Source organism: Impatiens glandulifera, chromosome 6 (assembly GCF_907164915.1).
Source record: "Impatiens glandulifera chromosome 6, dImpGla2.1, whole genome shotgun sequence".
In the NCBI taxonomy this organism is placed as follows: Eukaryota; Viridiplantae; Streptophyta; class Magnoliopsida; order Ericales; family Balsaminaceae; genus Impatiens; species Impatiens glandulifera.
Window position 1 is genome coordinate 28,792,188 of NC_061867.1, and position 19,830 is coordinate 28,812,017.

The 19,830-nt window shown below is 35.8% G+C and overlaps 1 protein-coding gene across 1 annotated transcript; it reads right to left on the bottom strand.

Annotated features, from left to right (window-relative positions):
- Window positions 1–409: 409 nt before the first annotated feature.
- On the bottom strand, window positions 410–1,807 carry LOC124943452 (keratin, type I cytoskeletal 9-like). Its single transcript, XM_047483954.1, has 2 exons — window positions 890–1,807; window positions 410–802 (listed from the first exon to the last, which is right to left on the bottom strand). Exons 1-2 carry the CDS (start codon window positions 1,805–1,807, stop codon window positions 410–412), a joined length of 1,311 nt encoding a protein of 436 aa, XP_047339910.1.
- Window positions 1,808–19,830: the final 18,023 nt, after the last annotated feature.

Sequence of the window (19,830 nt, forward strand, 5' to 3'; positions counted from 1 at the left end):
GACTACACGTCTAACTCCGTGTATTAGACTGCACGTCTAACTACGTCTATCTAATGCCCAATCAGTCTAATGAACCTTATTAAGACTTAGTCTAATATAACCTATTTTCGATACACCTGCACCAAAAACGATTAGACTGCTTAAATTAAGTTTTATACACACTCATCATCAAAATTCCACTAGTCAAAATACTTTGATACTTAATCAAAATAATTTGATCCAACAATTTCCCCCTTTTTTGATGATGATGTTAAAAGTTTGCATAGGTAACAAGATAAGCATTCATCATATAAAAGAAAGAGTTAAACTTGTTCACCCATCTTACAAAAACACTTTCCAAAGAATCTAATATTCATAAATAGAATTCAAAGAACCATGTTCATAGGCTAATAGTTTAAGAGAAAGGAGATTATTGTTCTTCCCTTTTGATGAGTGGGTCGATTGGGTAGTTGAATCTTTCACCGCTCATCTTTTCACCAGTCAGCAGGTTGTGAAAAAGAGGGAGAGAATGTCCACCACGACCACTTCCACCACTTTGGCCACCACGATCACCTCCAGTACTTCGGCCACCACGATCGCCTCCAGTGCTTCTACCACCGCGATCACCGCTGCGACCTCCGCCTCTTTTTATTGGTCTGTCGATATTATCATCGCTTGTCTTTCGTTTGAACCTGGTGCCTGTTGAAACATCACCACCTCTTCTTCCTCTATTGTCCTCACCTTGAGTGATAAGATTCTTCTCTTTCTCGGCAACAGTCTTTGCATCTTCTTCTTCCAGAATCTTTCTTGCAAAAGAATCAGCCTGTTCTAACCTTTCAGCGTCAGCTCAACTCATGTTACCTTGAACCTCAACCAACTGATCTCAAAGTAGACTCATCCCATCCATAACTTCATTATGCATTTCAATGTTGTTTTCTCTTTCGCAGTCAAACAACTCGGATTTCCGTTTGAAGAAATTCTTCTCAAATTTAGAGTAAGACTTGTTGACGATATGAAATTCATACGTGTTCTTCTTCAATGTCTGCTCCATCTCATTATGGGTTTTAAGAAGATATACAATTTCATTCTTGCTTGATGTTTGAGTCTTCATGATTTTCATCATATTTGATTCCATTACAGCCATATTCTTCTGAAGAGTTGCCATCAATTCTGTCATGGACTTCATAAGCTTCGTACCGTCAGCAGATAATCCTTCGTTAGATGAAATCTCTTGAGAATCTACTAGAGCGGTTAGAATAGGACTGATGTGGGTATGAACTTGCATGGATTGTTCGGGTCCATCCTTCTCTAACTCACTTTCAGATTTTTCTTTTTCTTCTTCCAAAACTTCTTCACAAACCTTGTGAACTATATCGAAAAAATTTACTGAATCATGATAAGGGTTGAGAATATTATCATGAATATTGGTAGCAGTGATACCAAGAAATGGTAGAAGTTTGGAAGATCCATCATTTTTGGCTTGTTCCCCTTCAGATGAGGAACTCTTCTCTGATTTCTTGTCTTTTGAGGGTTCCCCCTCAGATCTGGCTTCATCAGGCTGACTAACTTCAGCATCTTTCTCTGGAGATGCCTCTGCTTCAAGAACAGGAGACTCCAACACTTCCTCTTCCTGATTAATAATAGCTTGATCGGGTTCCTTAACGACTTCTTCTTCGATAGACGGGTTGGTTTGAACTGTTTCCACAGATTGCTCAATACGGGGTTGAGCCATTAGACATTTTTCCTCTGTTGAAAAACTTCTCATTTCTATAAGAAGAGCATTAGCTTGCTCATCTTTATCAACATTATGATCATCGGTCAGATCCATAAGTTCATTTTTATCTGAAGAACTTCCAAATGGACTGGCCCCTGAGCAATTTTCTCCATGAATGTACTAGGTACCAACAGAAATGTAATCCTCCATAATTTTGTCCAACCTTTTCAGAGCTTTTTCTTCTGCCTTAGCACTCTTCTCAAGAGGGTTGAAATTGGCTCTTCTGGCTTGTAGAATCGGGAAGAGAGCTCTTCCTCTCAGATTTGGTTCAACTAGCTCTTTTCTCTTAAGAGTTTCGTAGACCTCAGATGTCTTGGCCCATTTCAAGACTCTCTTCTCATTGCTTACAAGCTTTAACCATTGACTGCTAATGCTTCTTCCCTTGATGACCTCATCGTACTTGATAGACATTCTATTCAAGACCCAAGTATCAAAATTTCGATCTTTTCAGCAGCAATATTGTTGGCCTGATCCATCATAAGATTGACGATGCAGGTTTCTACTAAGACATCCTCATTAGGATCGACTACAATATCATTCCCTTTTCCAATCACCTCAACAGGTTTTGGAATGGGCCTTGGTTCCCCAATCTTTATTCAAGCAACTTGTCTTGCGGAATGCATGATTTCGTGGGAAGTAAGAGGTTTGACAACGGGTCCCGGCGTGGGTTCGGCTGGAACAAGCTTATTAGACACTAATAATTCTGTTGGGACAGGATTAGGAACATGATTCATTTCAACTATCATAGAAATAGCCTTTTTAGATACATCACCAACAACAAGGGTGAGAACTGCACCTTGCTCTGGTTCTTGAGATATTGTAGCATCAGCAGCTACGATATCGGGTTGACGGACATGAGACGGAACCCTATTAAAATTTTCAGTGTTTGGACCAACTCGCTCAACAGTTGGCCCGGCAACAGATTTCCTCTACAGGAATAAAAATAGATACGTCTTATTCCACCACATGAACATTAAATTTAGGCACTTCGGCCTAAGATTAGGAAGGGGTTACCTTCTATGACGCTTTCACCGATTTAGATGCCTTGGGCGCCTTTAATTTTTCTCCTCTAGAGATAGAGGACCTTGATGGCTTTCGCAACTGACTCACAACTAGAGACAGGGGAGACATGGGGATAGAAACAAGTTTGACTGGACCTTGCCTAACTCTGGAATCGACTATTCCAGAATCCTTCTTCGAAGAACTCTTAAGGCTGGTAGAACTAGCCTCAAATTCGTTGACATTTTTATATCGTTTGGCTCCTGTAGACAGAACAGAAGCCGTTGGATGTCTAGAACAGGTAACAAACCTTCCTCCTGTATGTTGGCTTGATGCTCCCGAGAGCGATTCTTTGTTGTTCTTCATTCGTACAAGGGTGTTGGCGACGATGAAGACAGTGAACACCCTGGTTGATTTGATCGGCTCCGAATCCCCCATGGAGACCACCAAATGTTCTAACAAATGACTTAGTTGAGCAGCAAAGTTTACACTTTCCTTGTTCTCCTGATTGATCGCAAAGCAAAGTTTCTGGAACAGAGTTGAGGCTTAGTTGACCTGAATACCTTTTAAAATGGCCGTCATGTAGTCAAAACGATCTTGACTATATAAATGGAACGACCCCGCCTTCCCCTGGAGCGCTTTAGCCACCACATCATTTAGCAAAATAAATTGTGGTTTGAGAGCCTTCTTACTCTAGTTAAGTCGAATCTCCGATCCATCGGCGGAGAAAACCGTCTTCATCTCTTCTATGACTTCCGATGGTAGATTCTAGTTGAATGTGTGCCCCTCTAACGGAAGTTCGAAGAACTCCGCATAAGAAGCTTCGTTGAAGAAGATTTCGGTGTTATTCACAGTTGCAACAATAGAGTCGACGACCATCGTCGCCGATTTGAAAAACTCCCTTACTTCATTTTCATGGAATATGAACGGCCTGCCAAGATACTTTCCGAGACCGCAATATTCAAGGGTTCTGAACATATCGACCACATCTTTTTGATCGAACGTGTAGACGAAGGGAAAATCAACATGTAGAGTACAATGACCAAGTGTGATTCTCTTGTTTCCCATTTTTGACAGAATACGAACAGACACAAGATAAACAAGGGTTTCTAAGAGAGAAAATCGAAGAAATCTAGGGTTCTTAGAAAACTTGAGTGAGAAAAAACTTTCAATCTCATGCAAAGTGTCCTTAAATAGACTCCCAAGAGTCGCGTAGTATAACCGTCATATTTCCTAGGGGTATGGCCCATCAATTAATATTAGACGTCCTTTCCAAGTACTCATCAATATTTTGAGGGTATATTAGTCATTGTCTCTTAACTTGAAAGACACGTGTCTTCATGTTATTCGGAGATGACTATGTTTTTGTTTGAGCGGGAAAATTAGATATCGCCTCACGTGGGACAGTTATCCTTGATCGGTCTAATACACACGTAGTTAGACGTTTTTCTTATTTACACCAACCTATGAAATCTAAACGTCTATTAGACGCATGGGTCTATTAGACGCAAGCGTCTAATCATGTGTCTTATAAACGTCTAACGTCTATTAGACGTCGACGTCTAATTACACATGAACATCACGTATTAGACGTGTGTTTGGTTAGACGTGAGCATCCACTTGCTCTTATCGTAAATATGTCTAACGTTTATTAGACGTATATGTCTAACCGCGTAGGTTTTTAACCAAGACACGCAGACTTAGATGCATAGAGTGTGAGCAAAAATACGTCTAAGTATACGCTTTTTCCTTTAGACGACCTCGTCTAATAGACCGATTAAGGCCTTTCGTCTAAGTGTATCTTTATTTTCAAAATAAATTTTCCCTCTCATTTTGTGCATGTACAAAATGAACAAACAAATGTTTTGAGGTCCTTAGGACCAAAAATATTTTTAACACATAAAAACACTTAGTCCTCTGGAATGGCAAAGGCCAGTGTTGATCTTCTAAACTGTATACTCAGAAAAGTATTCTCCATGCTTCCTTCCTGCAACTCTCCTGCATCACATACACAAGAAACTATTTACAAACTTTGGTACCCACATTCAATTGGGTCCTGGATTAATTTGTCCCTTAGTAATCCATATTTGAGATATTCTAATAGATTTCCCATTTTGTGTTGTGATTAATGCGTATGATTTTGACTTAGCAGACGCCTTCCTACTAGCCACTGATCCCTTAGACTTTGAAGATGATTTTCTTTTAAAACTCCTTGATTTTGAGTCAGGTTTTAGATTGACATAATTGCTAGCTGCTTCTAACTTATTTTTCAGTCAGCTAACAGTTTGTGGAACATAAGTTATTTCATTCTTCAAAGCTACTTCTTCATGAATGGGATCAGATTCAATATCAGTTAAACTCCCTTTAACAAAGCTTATTGGTTTAAGCTTGTTGGTAGTTGAGTTTAACTTTTTGCAGGACCGGTTTGGGTCATTGCTATCAAATCCTAAACCAGATCTAGATCCAGCAGGTTTCAACAGACTAATCTGAAGTTTGACCACTTCTCCAGACCTTGTCCAAGCACTAAGCCTTTTGTTTTTAGTAGAAAGAGTTTGAATCTGTTCCTTGAGCAACTCATTCTCAGATGAGATCTCTACTACTTTCTTTTCAAAAATATTTGATTCTTGAGTTTGAGATAAAACCGGTTGAAACTCTTTGGGGTAAAGATTTTGTTTCACTTAGGGATTCTGCTAGCTTTCTGTACTCTATGACCATGTCATCTAGTGCAGCTACCAGTTGTTCCCTTGAAAACTTTTCAGAAGAAAAATCAAATACCTCAGTTTCCTGAGTTTCTTCTTCTTCTCTTGCCATGAAGCAAGCCACGTTGTGTTCATCACTATCGCTGGATGAGAAATAAGAATCACGGTGGTTTCGTCTGTTCTTCCCGTCACCTGCTATAAGAGCCTTCAACTCCTTTTCAATGTTATTTTTCTTCTCTTCACGCTTCGGCTTCCGACATTTCGATCGGTAATAACCTAGAATGCCACAGTTATAACATTTAACATTAAATTTGGATTTCTTATTATCATTAGAATTTTAAGAGCTCTAGTTAGAGTTGCTCTTCTTCATGAAGTCCCCAAACTTCTTCATGAAGTCCCCAAACTTCTTCACGAAGAGAGACATAGCATCGCTGCTGAGTTGTTGAGTTGTTGTCTACACGTCAGGAGCGGCAGGGGGCTCTTCAGAAGTCACCAACTCTTTGGCAATGATAATGGATGTGGATTAATCTTCTTCAATCCTAGAGTTCAGCTCAAACTAATAGGCCTTGAGATCAGCGAACAAATCAAAGAGCGAGATCTTGTTGAGGTCTTTGGATTCCCTCATAGCCATCATCTTTATGTCTCATTCCCTCGGAAGAGCACGCATGACCTTAATAGCAAGCTCCCTGTTGTTATAGGTCTTGCCAAGGATATATAAAGTGTACACAATCTGGATAAACCTTGTGTCGAACTCGTTCATCGTTTCTCTGAGACGCATCTTGAAGTTGTCAAACTATTGAGTGGCAACCATGATCTTGTTCTCCTTGGTTTGTTCATTGCCCTCACACAGTTGAGTGAGTCTGTCCCAGATCTCCTTAGAAGTATCACACTCGATGATGTAGTTAAACATGTTGTCATCAAGAGATCTGTATAGAACATCTAAAGCCATGTTGTTGCGGTTGTTCTTCCTCTTGTCTTCACTGGTCCATTCGGATTTCTCCTTATCAATCTTGATAGGACCATCTGTGATGACACTCCACATGTCGTCATGAAGAGAAGAGAGATGAGCATGAACTCTCTTCTTCCACACGATATAGTTTTCTCTAGAGAAAGTGGGGATTGCGGTAGCACTAGCATCTTTGGTTATGGTCGACATTCTTAGTGAAAGCTTGAGAATATAAACAGAGCTCTAATACCAATTGATAGGATCGGCGTAATCAATAGAGATGGGGGTCTGGCTATTGATAACGACTTCGGGAAAACGGTTTGATAGAAATCCTGTTAAGGATTTAAATCTCTTTCTATTCTATACAAACCCTTGCAAACTCTTGAACGATTCAAGTGCGGAAACGTTTGCTCAGGTTTGAAGCTAAGAACCAAGAATGAGAAAATGACAGAATGTAAATGACACAGCAGTTTGTTTATGGATGTTCAGAGCAAACTCTTCTACGTCACCCCTTCTTCCAACCACCGGAAAGATTCACTATAAGTTTTTAGAATAAAATACAGTCACACGATTAGCTCACTATTGAAAAGAACAGACTTTATTCAACTTATAATATGATGAAGTATATCACTCAGCTAAAATAATTCTTTGATTCTAACTCTCTCTTGATAAACACACAGTATAGCAAGAAAGCAGTTCTTTGGTATATCGGTTTGCGTATGATTCTCTAAGTATTGATAGATTGATTAATCTGCAATTCATGTCGTTCTTCCGTTATCCTTGAAGATCTTTAAATAAGGAACAGGTACCAACGGTTGAATCTTCCATAATGACACGTGGCAAGCTTCCATTGGAACGCCTCCATAGTACACAGCAGACTCTAAGCACCAGGATCGTGGTCGTACCAATCTGGTAGTGCGCCAAATATTCTTCTAGGATATTCCTGCAAGAAACGAGTAGTGGGAAGAATATTTGCTTACGTGGCATTAATCAATTGGTTGCAACTAGTTGTCGTACTAATCTTCACTGGAAAGTGGAGTAGGAGTAGCATACAGCTAGTTGATCGTGGGTAGACGTGTGCTAGCTTCAAGCAACTGCTTAAGCATGGTATTAGATGTATTTCACTTAGACGACCTCGTCTAATGAAATTAGACGCCCACGTCTAATAGCAGGATCTATTATACCACCTGGTCTAATGGGATTAAACGACACGTCTAATTACGATTCCCTTCAGACTAATCTGAAGGAGTTAGACTTCACGTCTAACTCTCATACGTTAGACTGCACGTCTAACTACACATCCCTTCAGACTAATCTGAAGGAGTTAGACTGTACGTGTAACTTTCATACGTTAGACTACACGTCTAACTACGTATTTGTTAGACTGCACGTCTAACTACGTATCTGTTAGACTGAACGTCTAACTACGTATCCGTTAGACTGCACGTCTAACTACGTATCCGTTAGACTGCATGTCTAACTACGTATCTGTTAGACTGCACGTCTAACTACGTATTTGTTAGACTGCACGTCTAACTACGTATCTGTTAGACTGCACGTCTAACTACGTATCCGTTAGACTGCACATCTAACTACATATTTGTTAGACTGCACGTCTAACTACGTATTCGTTAGACTGCACGTCTAACTAGGTATCTGTTAGACTTCACGTCTACCTACGTATCCGTTAGACTGCAAATCTAACTACGTATCTGTTAGACTACACGTCTAACTACGTATTCGTTAGACTGCACGTCTAACTACGTATTCGTTAGACTGCACGTCTAACTACGTATCTGTTAGACTACACGTCTAACTACGTATCCGTTAGACTGCACGTCTAACTACGTATCCGTTAGACTGCACATCTAACTACGTATCCGTTAGACTATACGTCTAACTACGTATCTGTTAGACTTCACGTCTAACTATGTATTCGTTAGACTGCACGTCTAACTACGTATTTGTTAGACTGCACATCTAACAACATATCTGTTAGACTACACGTCTAACTACGTATCTGTTAGACTGCACGTCTAACTACATATCTGTTAGACTGCACGTCTAACTACGTCTATTAGACTGTACATCTAACTACGTATTCAATGACCAATCAGTCTAATGAACCTCATTTAGACTTAGTCTAATATAACCTGTTTTCGATACACCTGCACCAAAAATGATTAAACGGCTTAAATTAAGTTTTATACACACTCATCATCAAAATTCCAATAGTCAAAATACTTTGACACTTAGTCAAAATAATTTGACCCAACACATTTAATGATTTTCAAAATGAACAAAGGAAAAGCAGTAGAGAAAAAAACATCCAACTTAGTTAGATGATTACATTGTTAATTGAAATACACATTTACAATAGAAAATCTTACACACCAAACACTTTTCCTTATTCATTAAAATGTATGAACACCAATCTCCTAGAATTTTTAGGAAATGTTTCAACACTTAAAGAACCATATACGTATAAAGAAGCTGCAAATATTGAATATTGGGAAACTACAATGAAAGAAGAATTGACAGCTTTGAAAAATAACAACACTTGGGATTTAGTTCCACTTCCAAATGGGAAGAAACCAATAGGGTGCAGGTGGATTTACAAAATAAAGATCAATTCAAATGAAACAGTGGAAAAATACAAGGCACGCCTTATTGTAAAAAAGATACAACCAAAAAGATGGGATCAATTTTCATGATAGTTTCTCGTCGGTCACCAAAAAGTGACGATAAGACTTTTATTGGATTTAACATCTGCTAATAATTGGTATTTGCAACAGTTTGATGTGAGCAATGCATTTCTCCATAGTGAACTCGAGGAAGATGTATATATGCATCCTCCTGAAGGTTGTATTGAAGAAATTGATAATAAGGTATGTCGTCTTAATAACAGTTTGTATGGATTAAAACAAGATTCACAAGAGTGGAACTTGGAATTTTCAAAACAACTTTATAAGTATGTTTTTATTCAATCTATTCATGATAATTGTCTTTTCATTCTTAAAACTAAAAAATCAATTACTATTTTACTTATTTATGTTGACGACATACTTATTGCTAGAGTTAGCATAAAAGAAATAAATTCTGTCAAAAAAAATATCTTGATACAAAATTTTCAATCAAAGATCTTGGAAAAGCTAGTTATTTTTTAGGCTTAGAATTATACAGAACTAATGTTGGTTAATATGTAAATCAACACAAATATGTTCTTGATATAGTAGTTGATACAGGAATGACCGGTTGTAAACCAAGTAGTATTCCTATGACAAATGGAATTAAATATAAGAGTTTACTAAACCGGAAAATTTCAGAAGATTAGTTGGACGATTAATATATTTGAACTTTTCTCGGCCCGACATCTGTTTTAGCGTCCAACAACTAAGTCAGTTTATGCATAACCCCCTTCAAATACATTAGGAAGTTGTCTTACATATTGTTTGATATATGATGGGTACACCTTCATTGGGTTGTTGTATCATTGTGTTTCTAATCCTTTACTTGAGAGCTTTTCAGATGCGGTTTGGGCAACTTGCACCGATAGTCACAAGTTTGTTACAAGTTATTGCATAAATCTTGGAAATGCCCTAGTATCATGCAAAACAAAACAATATTTCATGGTCTTTCGCTAAAGCATAATATTACAGCATGGCCACAACTGTTTGCGAACTAAAATGAATTACATATCTTCTCAACGATCTTATTACACCAGCTAAATTATCGATCCCCTTGAGATGTGATACTAGGCATCAATCCACATTTCCGAAAACCTAGTTTTTTATGAACGGACAAAGCACCTCGGTATAGACTATTGTAGACACCACATTTTTACACCCTAGATACCTAATAAAAAAACCCGACCCGAAATAATACTCATGTTTGTTTATTGAACCAGAAAAACAAAAATAGAAACACCTCGTGGAAAACCAACCCAGAAAAGCTTAAAAGATAACGATCCAAAGGTCGAATTTCATAACGACTCTGTTTTCCCAACCCGTGACACATTCATGTTGTACGTTTTGAAAAATCTTGAATTTTGAGTGTAATATTACTATTTGCAAATTTGTGCAGAAATTGCTCGAAAAGAGGGAAAACAAGAGAACGGGTCAACCCGAGTCAACCAGCCAACCGATGAGTAAACCCGGGTCAAAGAGGGATCAAGCACGTGTCAAGAAGAAGTGGAAAAGAGTAGACTGGTCTTCTAAAGTGGGAAAATTGGATTATTTGAAAAGTGGGTTATTTGAAAAGGGGATTAATGGAAAAGAAAATCAAGAATCCTTAAGTTTGAAGTCCCCATGGAGCTTCCATTGGAACTCTAGACTTCATGAATTTATCCCGGCTTCAATACTGGATGAAATTCAATGATCTTGGATGCTTTGAAAATAGAAATTAGTTCTCTTTCATATGGTGCAGCCCAATCTCCAATTGGTGCCCTAAATCTAGACGAAATTCGGTCATGAGTGGAAGGTGTTCCTGAAAGGTTTAAATCGAACACCCTTTCCCTTAAAAATTCGTAACTTGATCTGTGCTTGATGATTTTGAATTATTCAAGTTGGGTTGGAAATATAACTCGCATATCTTTCCAATGGTACCATCCCTGAACCGTTATTCGAAGGTTAAGGCCCTCATTCGATCTGTACAACGGAAACAGTACTACCGATTCAAATCCAGGGAGCCAGTTGAAACTATGCCACACTTCTAAGCATCATAACTTTTGAACCAATGATCCATTTCGAATGTATGAGCTACTGTTGGAAATCTTTTTGAATAAGCTCTCCAATTATATCAAGTATCTCTCCCAGTTCGTTACATAACTCATCCCAGATTTCCCGTAGTGAAGATGGTACAAGAGCCGAAAGGATAAATAGTTGAAGAATTTGAAAATTCATAACTCGAGATATGAATGAATATTTAGGCTAATTAAAAAGGAGGTTCATTATTATTATGTTGGGAATTTGTCATAAAAATTTCAAATCCATTTGATCCATGATGCGATCGGGGTGATTCATTTAATGTGAAGGTGCAAAGAAAAAAACTGGAAAAGGAAAAACGGAAAGGAAAAGGGAAAATATATTTTTTTCCAAGCGTACCCTCGACTTTATTCCATAATTCCAAATAGACCCCTGTGCAAAAGAAGAAGGGGACCGATCCATTGAATATTTGGGGGGAGGCAGTTTGAGATCAATTTGAGTTTTCTGGAGGGAGGTTCCAATCCAGTTCTTGACAGAAAAAAAGAGTAGTTACTGAACTGAGAAGAGAGGTCGAACTCCATTGTTGAGGGGGAAGAACTCCATTTCATTTGTGAATTCGATTCTTTCAGTCAACAAAAGGACGATTGCAGAACCTGTTGCTGTCCTGCAACAAAACGACGAAGAACAGCTGCGCTCACGGACGCCAGCTTTGTTTAACCTCGCTTGTCGCATGGAGGATAGATCGGCATTGATACAAAAATATAGCAAACACTGAAGAAACGAGCGAAGTCCGTCAATCCATCTGTATTTTTAAAATCGATATGTTCTTCCAAACCTCTATTCCTTTGCTTCTTTACTGATTCATGTAATATTATGGACTCATGTAATCTCAAATTGTTGATTGGAGGCATCGGTTATGAACACCAATGCCATTTATTCATTGAAAATCCACATCGCAAGCTGATTTCTTTCTTATTCTGATTGTAGTTTGAATATTCTTGTTTTCTGTAATTGGCACTAATTGTTTGTTGTTAGATGTTGAATTAGGTTATATTAGTTTTGAGATGAGATAAGATTCATCCTTGAACCTGAATGATTAGTTCATATGTTCCTGTTGGAAAGGAAAATTAGAAATGCAAACTGTTCTTGTGATTCGTTGCTGCTGTAATCTGTTCAAATTGTGTCCATAACTTGCATTGGTTGTAGGCTTGCTTCAATCCACTTGACAGTTGTTTGAGATTAGAATCGTTTAGGACATCGAATAGATTAGGAATTCCTTTGTTTCAGTTCAACAATTTCAACACATTTGAAACTGTTGAATATTGATCGGCTGAAATGAAGAACACGCAAAGGGATTTTTGTTCTTGTTCTTCATTTGGTGTGGTTGTTTGTGGACAATCTGATTTGCAAACGGATCCCCAACGTACGACCGTAGTTGCGGAGGACGGGCGGACCGATGCGACTCACATGACCGCGACTTGGGAACGGGCGGAGATCCAGAAGTTCTTCGAAGGCGTCGCGGCTTGGTGTAGGAGTTGCGAGTTGAGCGGTTTGGATTTAGGATTAGCTAGACTTAGATGGCGAATCTCCAAGGGGAGCAGGCGGAGCTCCGGGCAAACCGAGCAGATTGTCGCGAGGGGATCTTCGAATGGAGGACGGTCGCAGGTGCAGGACGCCGGAGAAGTCGCCGGAAGAGAGCATAGGGCTGGCTGGATTTCTAGTTTCTTTTGTTATATTTCATTTCCTTCAACTTCTGTTGAAGTTTCAAAGAGGCCCCTGGGTCTCTTTTATTTTTAAATATACCTAAATACTTTAATTTCGAATTAATTATTTAATTCGAAATTAAAGTAGTCCTAAACTCTTTCCTTCCTTTCATTTGGACCCCTAAACTTTTTTATCTTAATTTAAACTTTAAAAAAAACCAAAAATAAAATAAACCTAAGGTCATGTTTGTTTTTCAGTTTTCACAAACAACTTTAAAATGAGGATTCAAACGTCCAAACCACTTTCAAATTTTCTCAAATTTTCCCAAGAATTCAAAAGTACTATTTTCTTCAAAAATAATTTTTCTTGGAATATTTTTGGACCCGTTTGAAAAAATGTCTATCTTCGTAGTGTCATGTCGGGAGTTTTATAACCCCGAAAATTCCAAACTCGATTCTTATGAGCTTCTAATAATATTTTTGACCATCATACGAATTTTTCTGGGAATTTTGGAATTTACTTTTGAAAATGACTCGTTTTGATGTGTTGTGCTCGGAGTTCTCCTTTAACTCTGGAAATTTTAAAATGGGAAACACTTGGGACCTTGAGTTAATCCACTCTCTTCTCTCCTTTGAGCAAAAGAATAAAATTCTAGTCCTCCAATCGAATTGTTATTCTCCTCATCTATTCTCATTTGATCCTTCTCGGGAATTCTAATTGTCGTTTTTCTTTGAGAATGTTGCTCTATGCCTTGTAATGTTCTTTGATGCCTTTCAATGCCTTTTAATACTTTTCAATTCCTTATCCTTGTCAAATACCCCATGAATAGGATTATTCCCTTGCAAAATGATTAAGATTTTATCACACAAGCAAATGAGTTCTGAATTTAGAACGAAAACGTAATAATCTTTCAAACATCATATGGCCAATTACTTAGGAGTAGAGACTGTCTGTAAAGACAGGCGTATAGGACATAGCGTTGTAGGCCCTTTCCTAATACGTAACCAAACACCGAACTCTTAAAATAAATTTCTGATTTTTCTTTTCTGTAGTTTCTTTGGGAAGTAAATTAAAGTGGCGACTCTAAAGTCAATTAGATCGATACATTTGCGAGTGTATCGATTTAAAACCTGTACGGGACAATTCAATTCGATAAAGGGAGCGTATGCCAATTAAAAAGGGCATATGCGCCAGAAAATGGAAGGGAACGAAAATGAACGCGTACAACTGTCATCTTGTTCAAGATCATTTTAAACAAGGGTTTATTTTATCAAAACATGTATATTTAAAGGTTCAACAAGATGATATCTTTACCAAGCCTTTGGATCGTGGAGCTTTTTACAATCTTATAAACAAGATAAATTTGAAAGATATTCATTTTGAGGGAGGGATACAAGTTTATCATACTTAGCACATACTCAAGACAATCAAAGACAAAATACATGTACTTAGCATAAACAATGTAAATTGAAGAAAAAAACCTACACAACTCAGTACAAAATAAAAATGAATTTTTCTTATTTCTTGTCCATTCATTTTATATGTTCATATCTATCCTGGTTCATCACATAACCTTTCTAGAATAGGATGACTTAACCAAACAAAAACAACAAATGACTAAAATATGAAACTGACATTCTCTCCATTATCCTTTTTTATAATGATCTTGCTACATACTAAATGAAAAAATTATGAGTACTTACCTAGCTTACAAAAAGATTGAAGAGATCCACCAAAATTGGAGGGAGAGTTTTAACTCCAAAAGCCAGCAATCCTCTTGATAGCCCTCCCAAAACCTCCTATCATTTTTTTCTTCTTACCTTCCTTTTTTTAAGCGGCCTTTCTGACACATCTAGGACAGTCATTTGCCTCGAGCAAACTGAGGCTAGTCCTAATTTCGGAGTTTCTAAAGATTTGATGAAAGTTCGTCGGTCCGAAGCCTCCCATCCTTCAGCTTTTTTGTAGCGTCGTATAAAGAGTATTAAACATGCGAATAGTTCATTGGTCGTGTGGGAAAGGCCGAATATCTATTGGACCTTCGTCCTCCACTCTACCTAGAATCGCTAGAGATTCCTTTTGATCTTTTTCGGGTTTTTTTCTCGATCTAGTGGATCGATCGTCGCTCTCGATCTCTCTTCTCTTCTCCTTTTCTCTTTTATTGCTCCCTCTCTTTGTCCTTTCATCACGTATAAGCGAACTGTTTTGTTACATGGGCCTGAAAGGGTTCAGATCACCAGTCCCAAAATTTGTTTTATTCTATTCTAAAACACCAAAACAATGTAATTTTAGTTAACATCAAATTTTTAACTTCGTTTACTTTTATTGCTTTATTTCTCTATTCTCATTTCTATCTATCTCTCTATATTTTTTATCTATTAGGCCCGCCGATTAGCAGGGATATATAAGACCAGGATCTCACATACCGATTCTTCAAAGTCTTTAACAAAATTTCATGAAGTTCAAGATTTTCACGTCAATGGATGCGGAATCCTAAATTATTTTTGGTGAACACGTCTTCATGAGTTAAGCCTCGGGTAAATCTTATTTTTCAAAAAAAGTTTTAAGGTTTATTTGTTTACAAAATTTAGGGTTTATCATCTTAGAAAAAATTTGATAGGTTAAAATTAGGAACTCTGAACACTATTGTCCACAAATAAGCTGGTTATTCTAATTTTTTCATTTGTTCGGTGATAACCGACTAGAGTCGTTTCCAATTTTTTATTGTTACCTTTATTTGGTGAGCCTTGTCATATTTATAACATTTTACATAGCCTGATTGTTCTGCATCTTATATGTTATAATGATTTGAAAAACTTGTAGTAAATACTTTTTATGATTAGGGTATAATGAAACTTATTGTTGTAAAGAGTTTTCTGTATTAAATTTTAAGTTTAAGTTTTATTTTTCAATTGTTTGAATAATCATATTTTTGGTTTGTGTTATATAGTATAATGGAGTCCATGTGCTTATGTAGAAAAAGAACAATATTGGTGACTTCATGAAGGATACTAATTCAAGAAGGAGATTTTGGTCATGTCCTAATTGGCCGCTACGAGTATTAAATATATGTTGATAATTCTTATCTTGTAAGTTCGTAAATCTTTATTTTTGTATGAATTATTTGGGCAGGGTTCTCAAGCATGTCGATTTTTTCAATGGTATGATCCAGAAATTTGTCAAAGAGCTAAAATTATTATACTTGGTTTGTTACGGCATGTGAATGAAAAAGATGCCGAAATTAAAAAAGTGAAGGTTGCACTTGAAAAACTTAGATCAAGACAATAGAAATTATGTGTGGTAATTAATGTATTGCTAATCATATGGATTATTAATTAGTTTAAAAAATCTTGTTGTAAGTGACTTATTAATATTTTCATATAATGCAAATAATACAATTGACTCAAATTATGGATTTTATTTATTTTGAATAAAGGAGAGCTAGCATAACACCCCACAGTCATGACCCCCCGCTTGAAAACGACCACTATATTTCTTTATTGTATTTTTTTATCATCGTATGTTATTACCCTTATTTAAGATTTTGTTGTATTACAATCCATCAAATCATCTTTTAGGATTTTTTCATTATCTTCCCCATAGCAGTTGCAATGGATGGATATACATGTATTTGTCTTTATTGAAAGTCTTTTAGGTTCACCAGATATATTTGTTTATAAAATTAGTTGTTGAAATTGATAGTATTTGACAATTTGTATTAAAATTAGTAATAGTGTATGAATGAAATTCATATTGATTTATGAAATTTGTTGAATTTTATAGTTGTTTTGAAGCAGATTTTTTGATTATTTAAGCTCCAACTTCAATAATATATTTATATTTGAAGCCGAATTTATTTTGAATTTTTTTGAAGCAGATTTATAAGCATATTTTCTTGATTATTTTATGCAGAATTTGTTTATAAGCAGATTTTTTTGATTATTTGAAGTAGAATTTGTTGAAGTATATTTATTTACTACTAATTTAACATGAATGAATTGTACAAATAGTTCAATGTAACAATATTTACCTAAATTATAAATCAGCCAAATTTTTCAAAAATATATCTAAATATACACTAGAAAGCACCTAAATAAAAACATTTTATAAAGATTACATACATTTGACATACAATCACAAAAAGTACTACACTTGACATTATATCACAACAATGTATTCAAAATAGAGAAAAACTTATCTTTTACAAATATTACTACATCATTCTCTAATTTGTTCATCGGATATATTATAGCATCTTTCGGCCCCTTGCCTCTAAGAAGAACCAATATTAATTTGTTGTTCCATCTACAACAATTATAAATGTTCGAAATAATTCAATAATTAATCAATAATATTCTCTAATTTAATGAAAAAACACTTAAATATATGACTAAATACTATTTGTATAACAATAAATACCAATTGTGTATTTGACCAAAATATCGACGGTTGTGAACTACAATAACCCAAGTAGCTTGGATTTGAATTCATATAGGCTACTTGTGTATTCTGTGAAATCAATAAAATATGAGTTCAGTGGTAAGAGTCGGCTTAAGAGACCAAAAGTTTATGGGTTCGATTCAATTTGGAAGCGCTTTGATTTTAAATGGGGGACCATTGTTGTGGGGTGTCATGTTAGTTCTTCTTTAATTCCCCAAAAAATATGGTGCTAATAGAATTTGTGAAGTTTGAGTTCTAAATATACTTAAACTATCAACGAAATCACCATGTGCATGCGAATGAGTTATTAGCTAAAACAAAAAAAAAATATAGATTTAGAAACTTTTGACATCAATTATAACATTATTGTCACTAAAATAAATCTAAACACAATTGTATTTTAGACATAATTGTTCAAAAAATAGTAAGATTCAAGAAGATTTTATATTCAGATTCTCCAATAAAAAAAACTAATTTATTTGCAAAAACCCAATATTAAACAAACATGATAAAACATCTTGCCTCAGTGACTAGCTAGATTTTAAAATCAGGATGATTAATTACTGAATAAGTAAGATTACGAATATACTTGAGAATGTGGTGCTAACAGAATTTGTGAAGCTTGAATTTCAGACATACTCAAACTATCAACGGTGTCACCAAGTGCATATGGATGTGTCATCAGCTAAAACAAACAAAAGTAGTTTTAGAAACTTTTAACACCAATTATAATAGTAATGTATAACTAAAACAATTCTAAACACTATTCATTTGTTGTTGATATTGTCCATCAAGCACACATGAAATAGACCTGGCAAGTGATGGTTGATTGATCTTTTTCAAAAGTTTTCTCTTTTCCTTTTATTCTTTTATCCATCCTTTCAAAATGTACTCATTGGGAATGTCATGGACATTGGAGATAGTATATATTTTCAAAACATGAGAACACAAGATTCTGCAAACTCAAATTTTCTACAATCGCACTCAACTCTTTCACATGATGGATGAAGTGTAACTATATGATGATAACCCTTACCTTGAGGAATAACTTTATATTTCAAAATCCTCAATACAAGTTCTGACGCTATAATCATGACATTTTAACCACTCGTCTTCAAACCACTTAATAAATACCTCGGGAGTATAAATCTTTCTTGCTTGTTTTAAAATTCCAATAGGATTTCATAAACAAGGAACATTGTGATTTGATTTGAAATCAGATTTTAACTCCATATATCGACGATCTTCAAGAAGCCTTTCAAAATGATGAAAAATACTAAAAACTTATGTTTATAATAGACGTACTTTTTCACAAGGTTGTTCAAACTTTCAACTCGTTGGGTTGTAATCATATATGTAGAAAACATGTTCCGTCCATACACTAAAGCCCATTTCTCTCTAATCTAAAATATACGTTTCAACCAATCATTATTTTCTAGTGAATACTTGTTCAACATCATGGACCATGCTTCAAAAAAAGTCTTTCTCTTCATCGAATTCATATAAATATGTGGCAAAATCCTTAGCAAACTCTCTAAACTCAGAAAAAACACCACTCAAATGTATAGCGACATTCTGATAAATATACCAAATACACAATCGATGATGTGTTGTTGGCCATGTAGAAGTTAAGGCCTTTTCCATGGTTGCATCTTGATCTGTAAAAATAGTCTCAATAAATATATCGAAGAGCCATTCAATCGTCAACGAACTATCATCATACAATAAAGAAATACCAAAAACTATTGATTGCTTATGGTGATTAATACCTACAAATAATGCAAGTTGACGACCTTCATTATTCTTTCTATATGTTGTATCAAAACAAACAACATCTCCAAGATTATAATAATTAGCTCTCATTTTTGCATCAGACCAAAAAATATTTGTTATCAAAACATCCTCGTCAACTTGAAGAGCGTAATGAAAGCTACTATCATTGATTGTTGTTTTTGCAAATATTCTAATATACCTCATGTGTCTACAACCATCATACTTCTTTTTTTTTCGAACGCAAGTAATTTTTGTAATCTTCAAGAATAAAACCTACAAATTGTTTCCCTCCCATTTGTCTCGCAATGAGATCTTGGGATGCTTTTGGAGGGATTCCGACGTCACTTGTCATTTCAATTTGTATTTTAGTTAAAGAAGATATTTTTTCTATGGCTTCTATGTAGGTGAGTCTTGTTTGGACTTGAAAGATGATGATTATGCTCTTTTATAAATTGCACCACAATAAATACGCCATTTGTTCAGTTACAGATCTTCATTTTAGCTTCACAATCCAATCTTGTTTCAGGCCGACTATTATTCACACAAACCGATCGTTTATCTTTTTACCTCTTACCTTAAGAACTACAACAAAAGACTTTATCCAATATTTTACTCAAATTATCACTATGACTACGAGATTTTCTTATGCCAAAACCTGCTCTCTTAGCATATACCAAATAAAAGTCATACGTTTTTCTTCAGTCTTAAACTTCATTCCTGGTACAAAGTCTTTTATGATAAATGAATCAATTTATCCAAATTTATATAAAATAGAAAACAATATTATATCATTCATACATTAAAGAAAAAAAATCT

What these genes read in the sequence shown, in the direction of transcription:
- LOC124943452 (XM_047483954.1), bottom strand. Translation starts at nt 1,807, where the DNA reads ATGGATCTGACCGATGATCATAATGTTGATAAAGATGAGCAAGCTAAT. An exon ending in ACATTGAAATGCATAATGAA is followed by an intron (nt 803 to 889) that starts GTTATGGATGGG and finishes AGGTTAGAACAG; the next exon opens with GCTGATTCTTTTGCAAGAAA.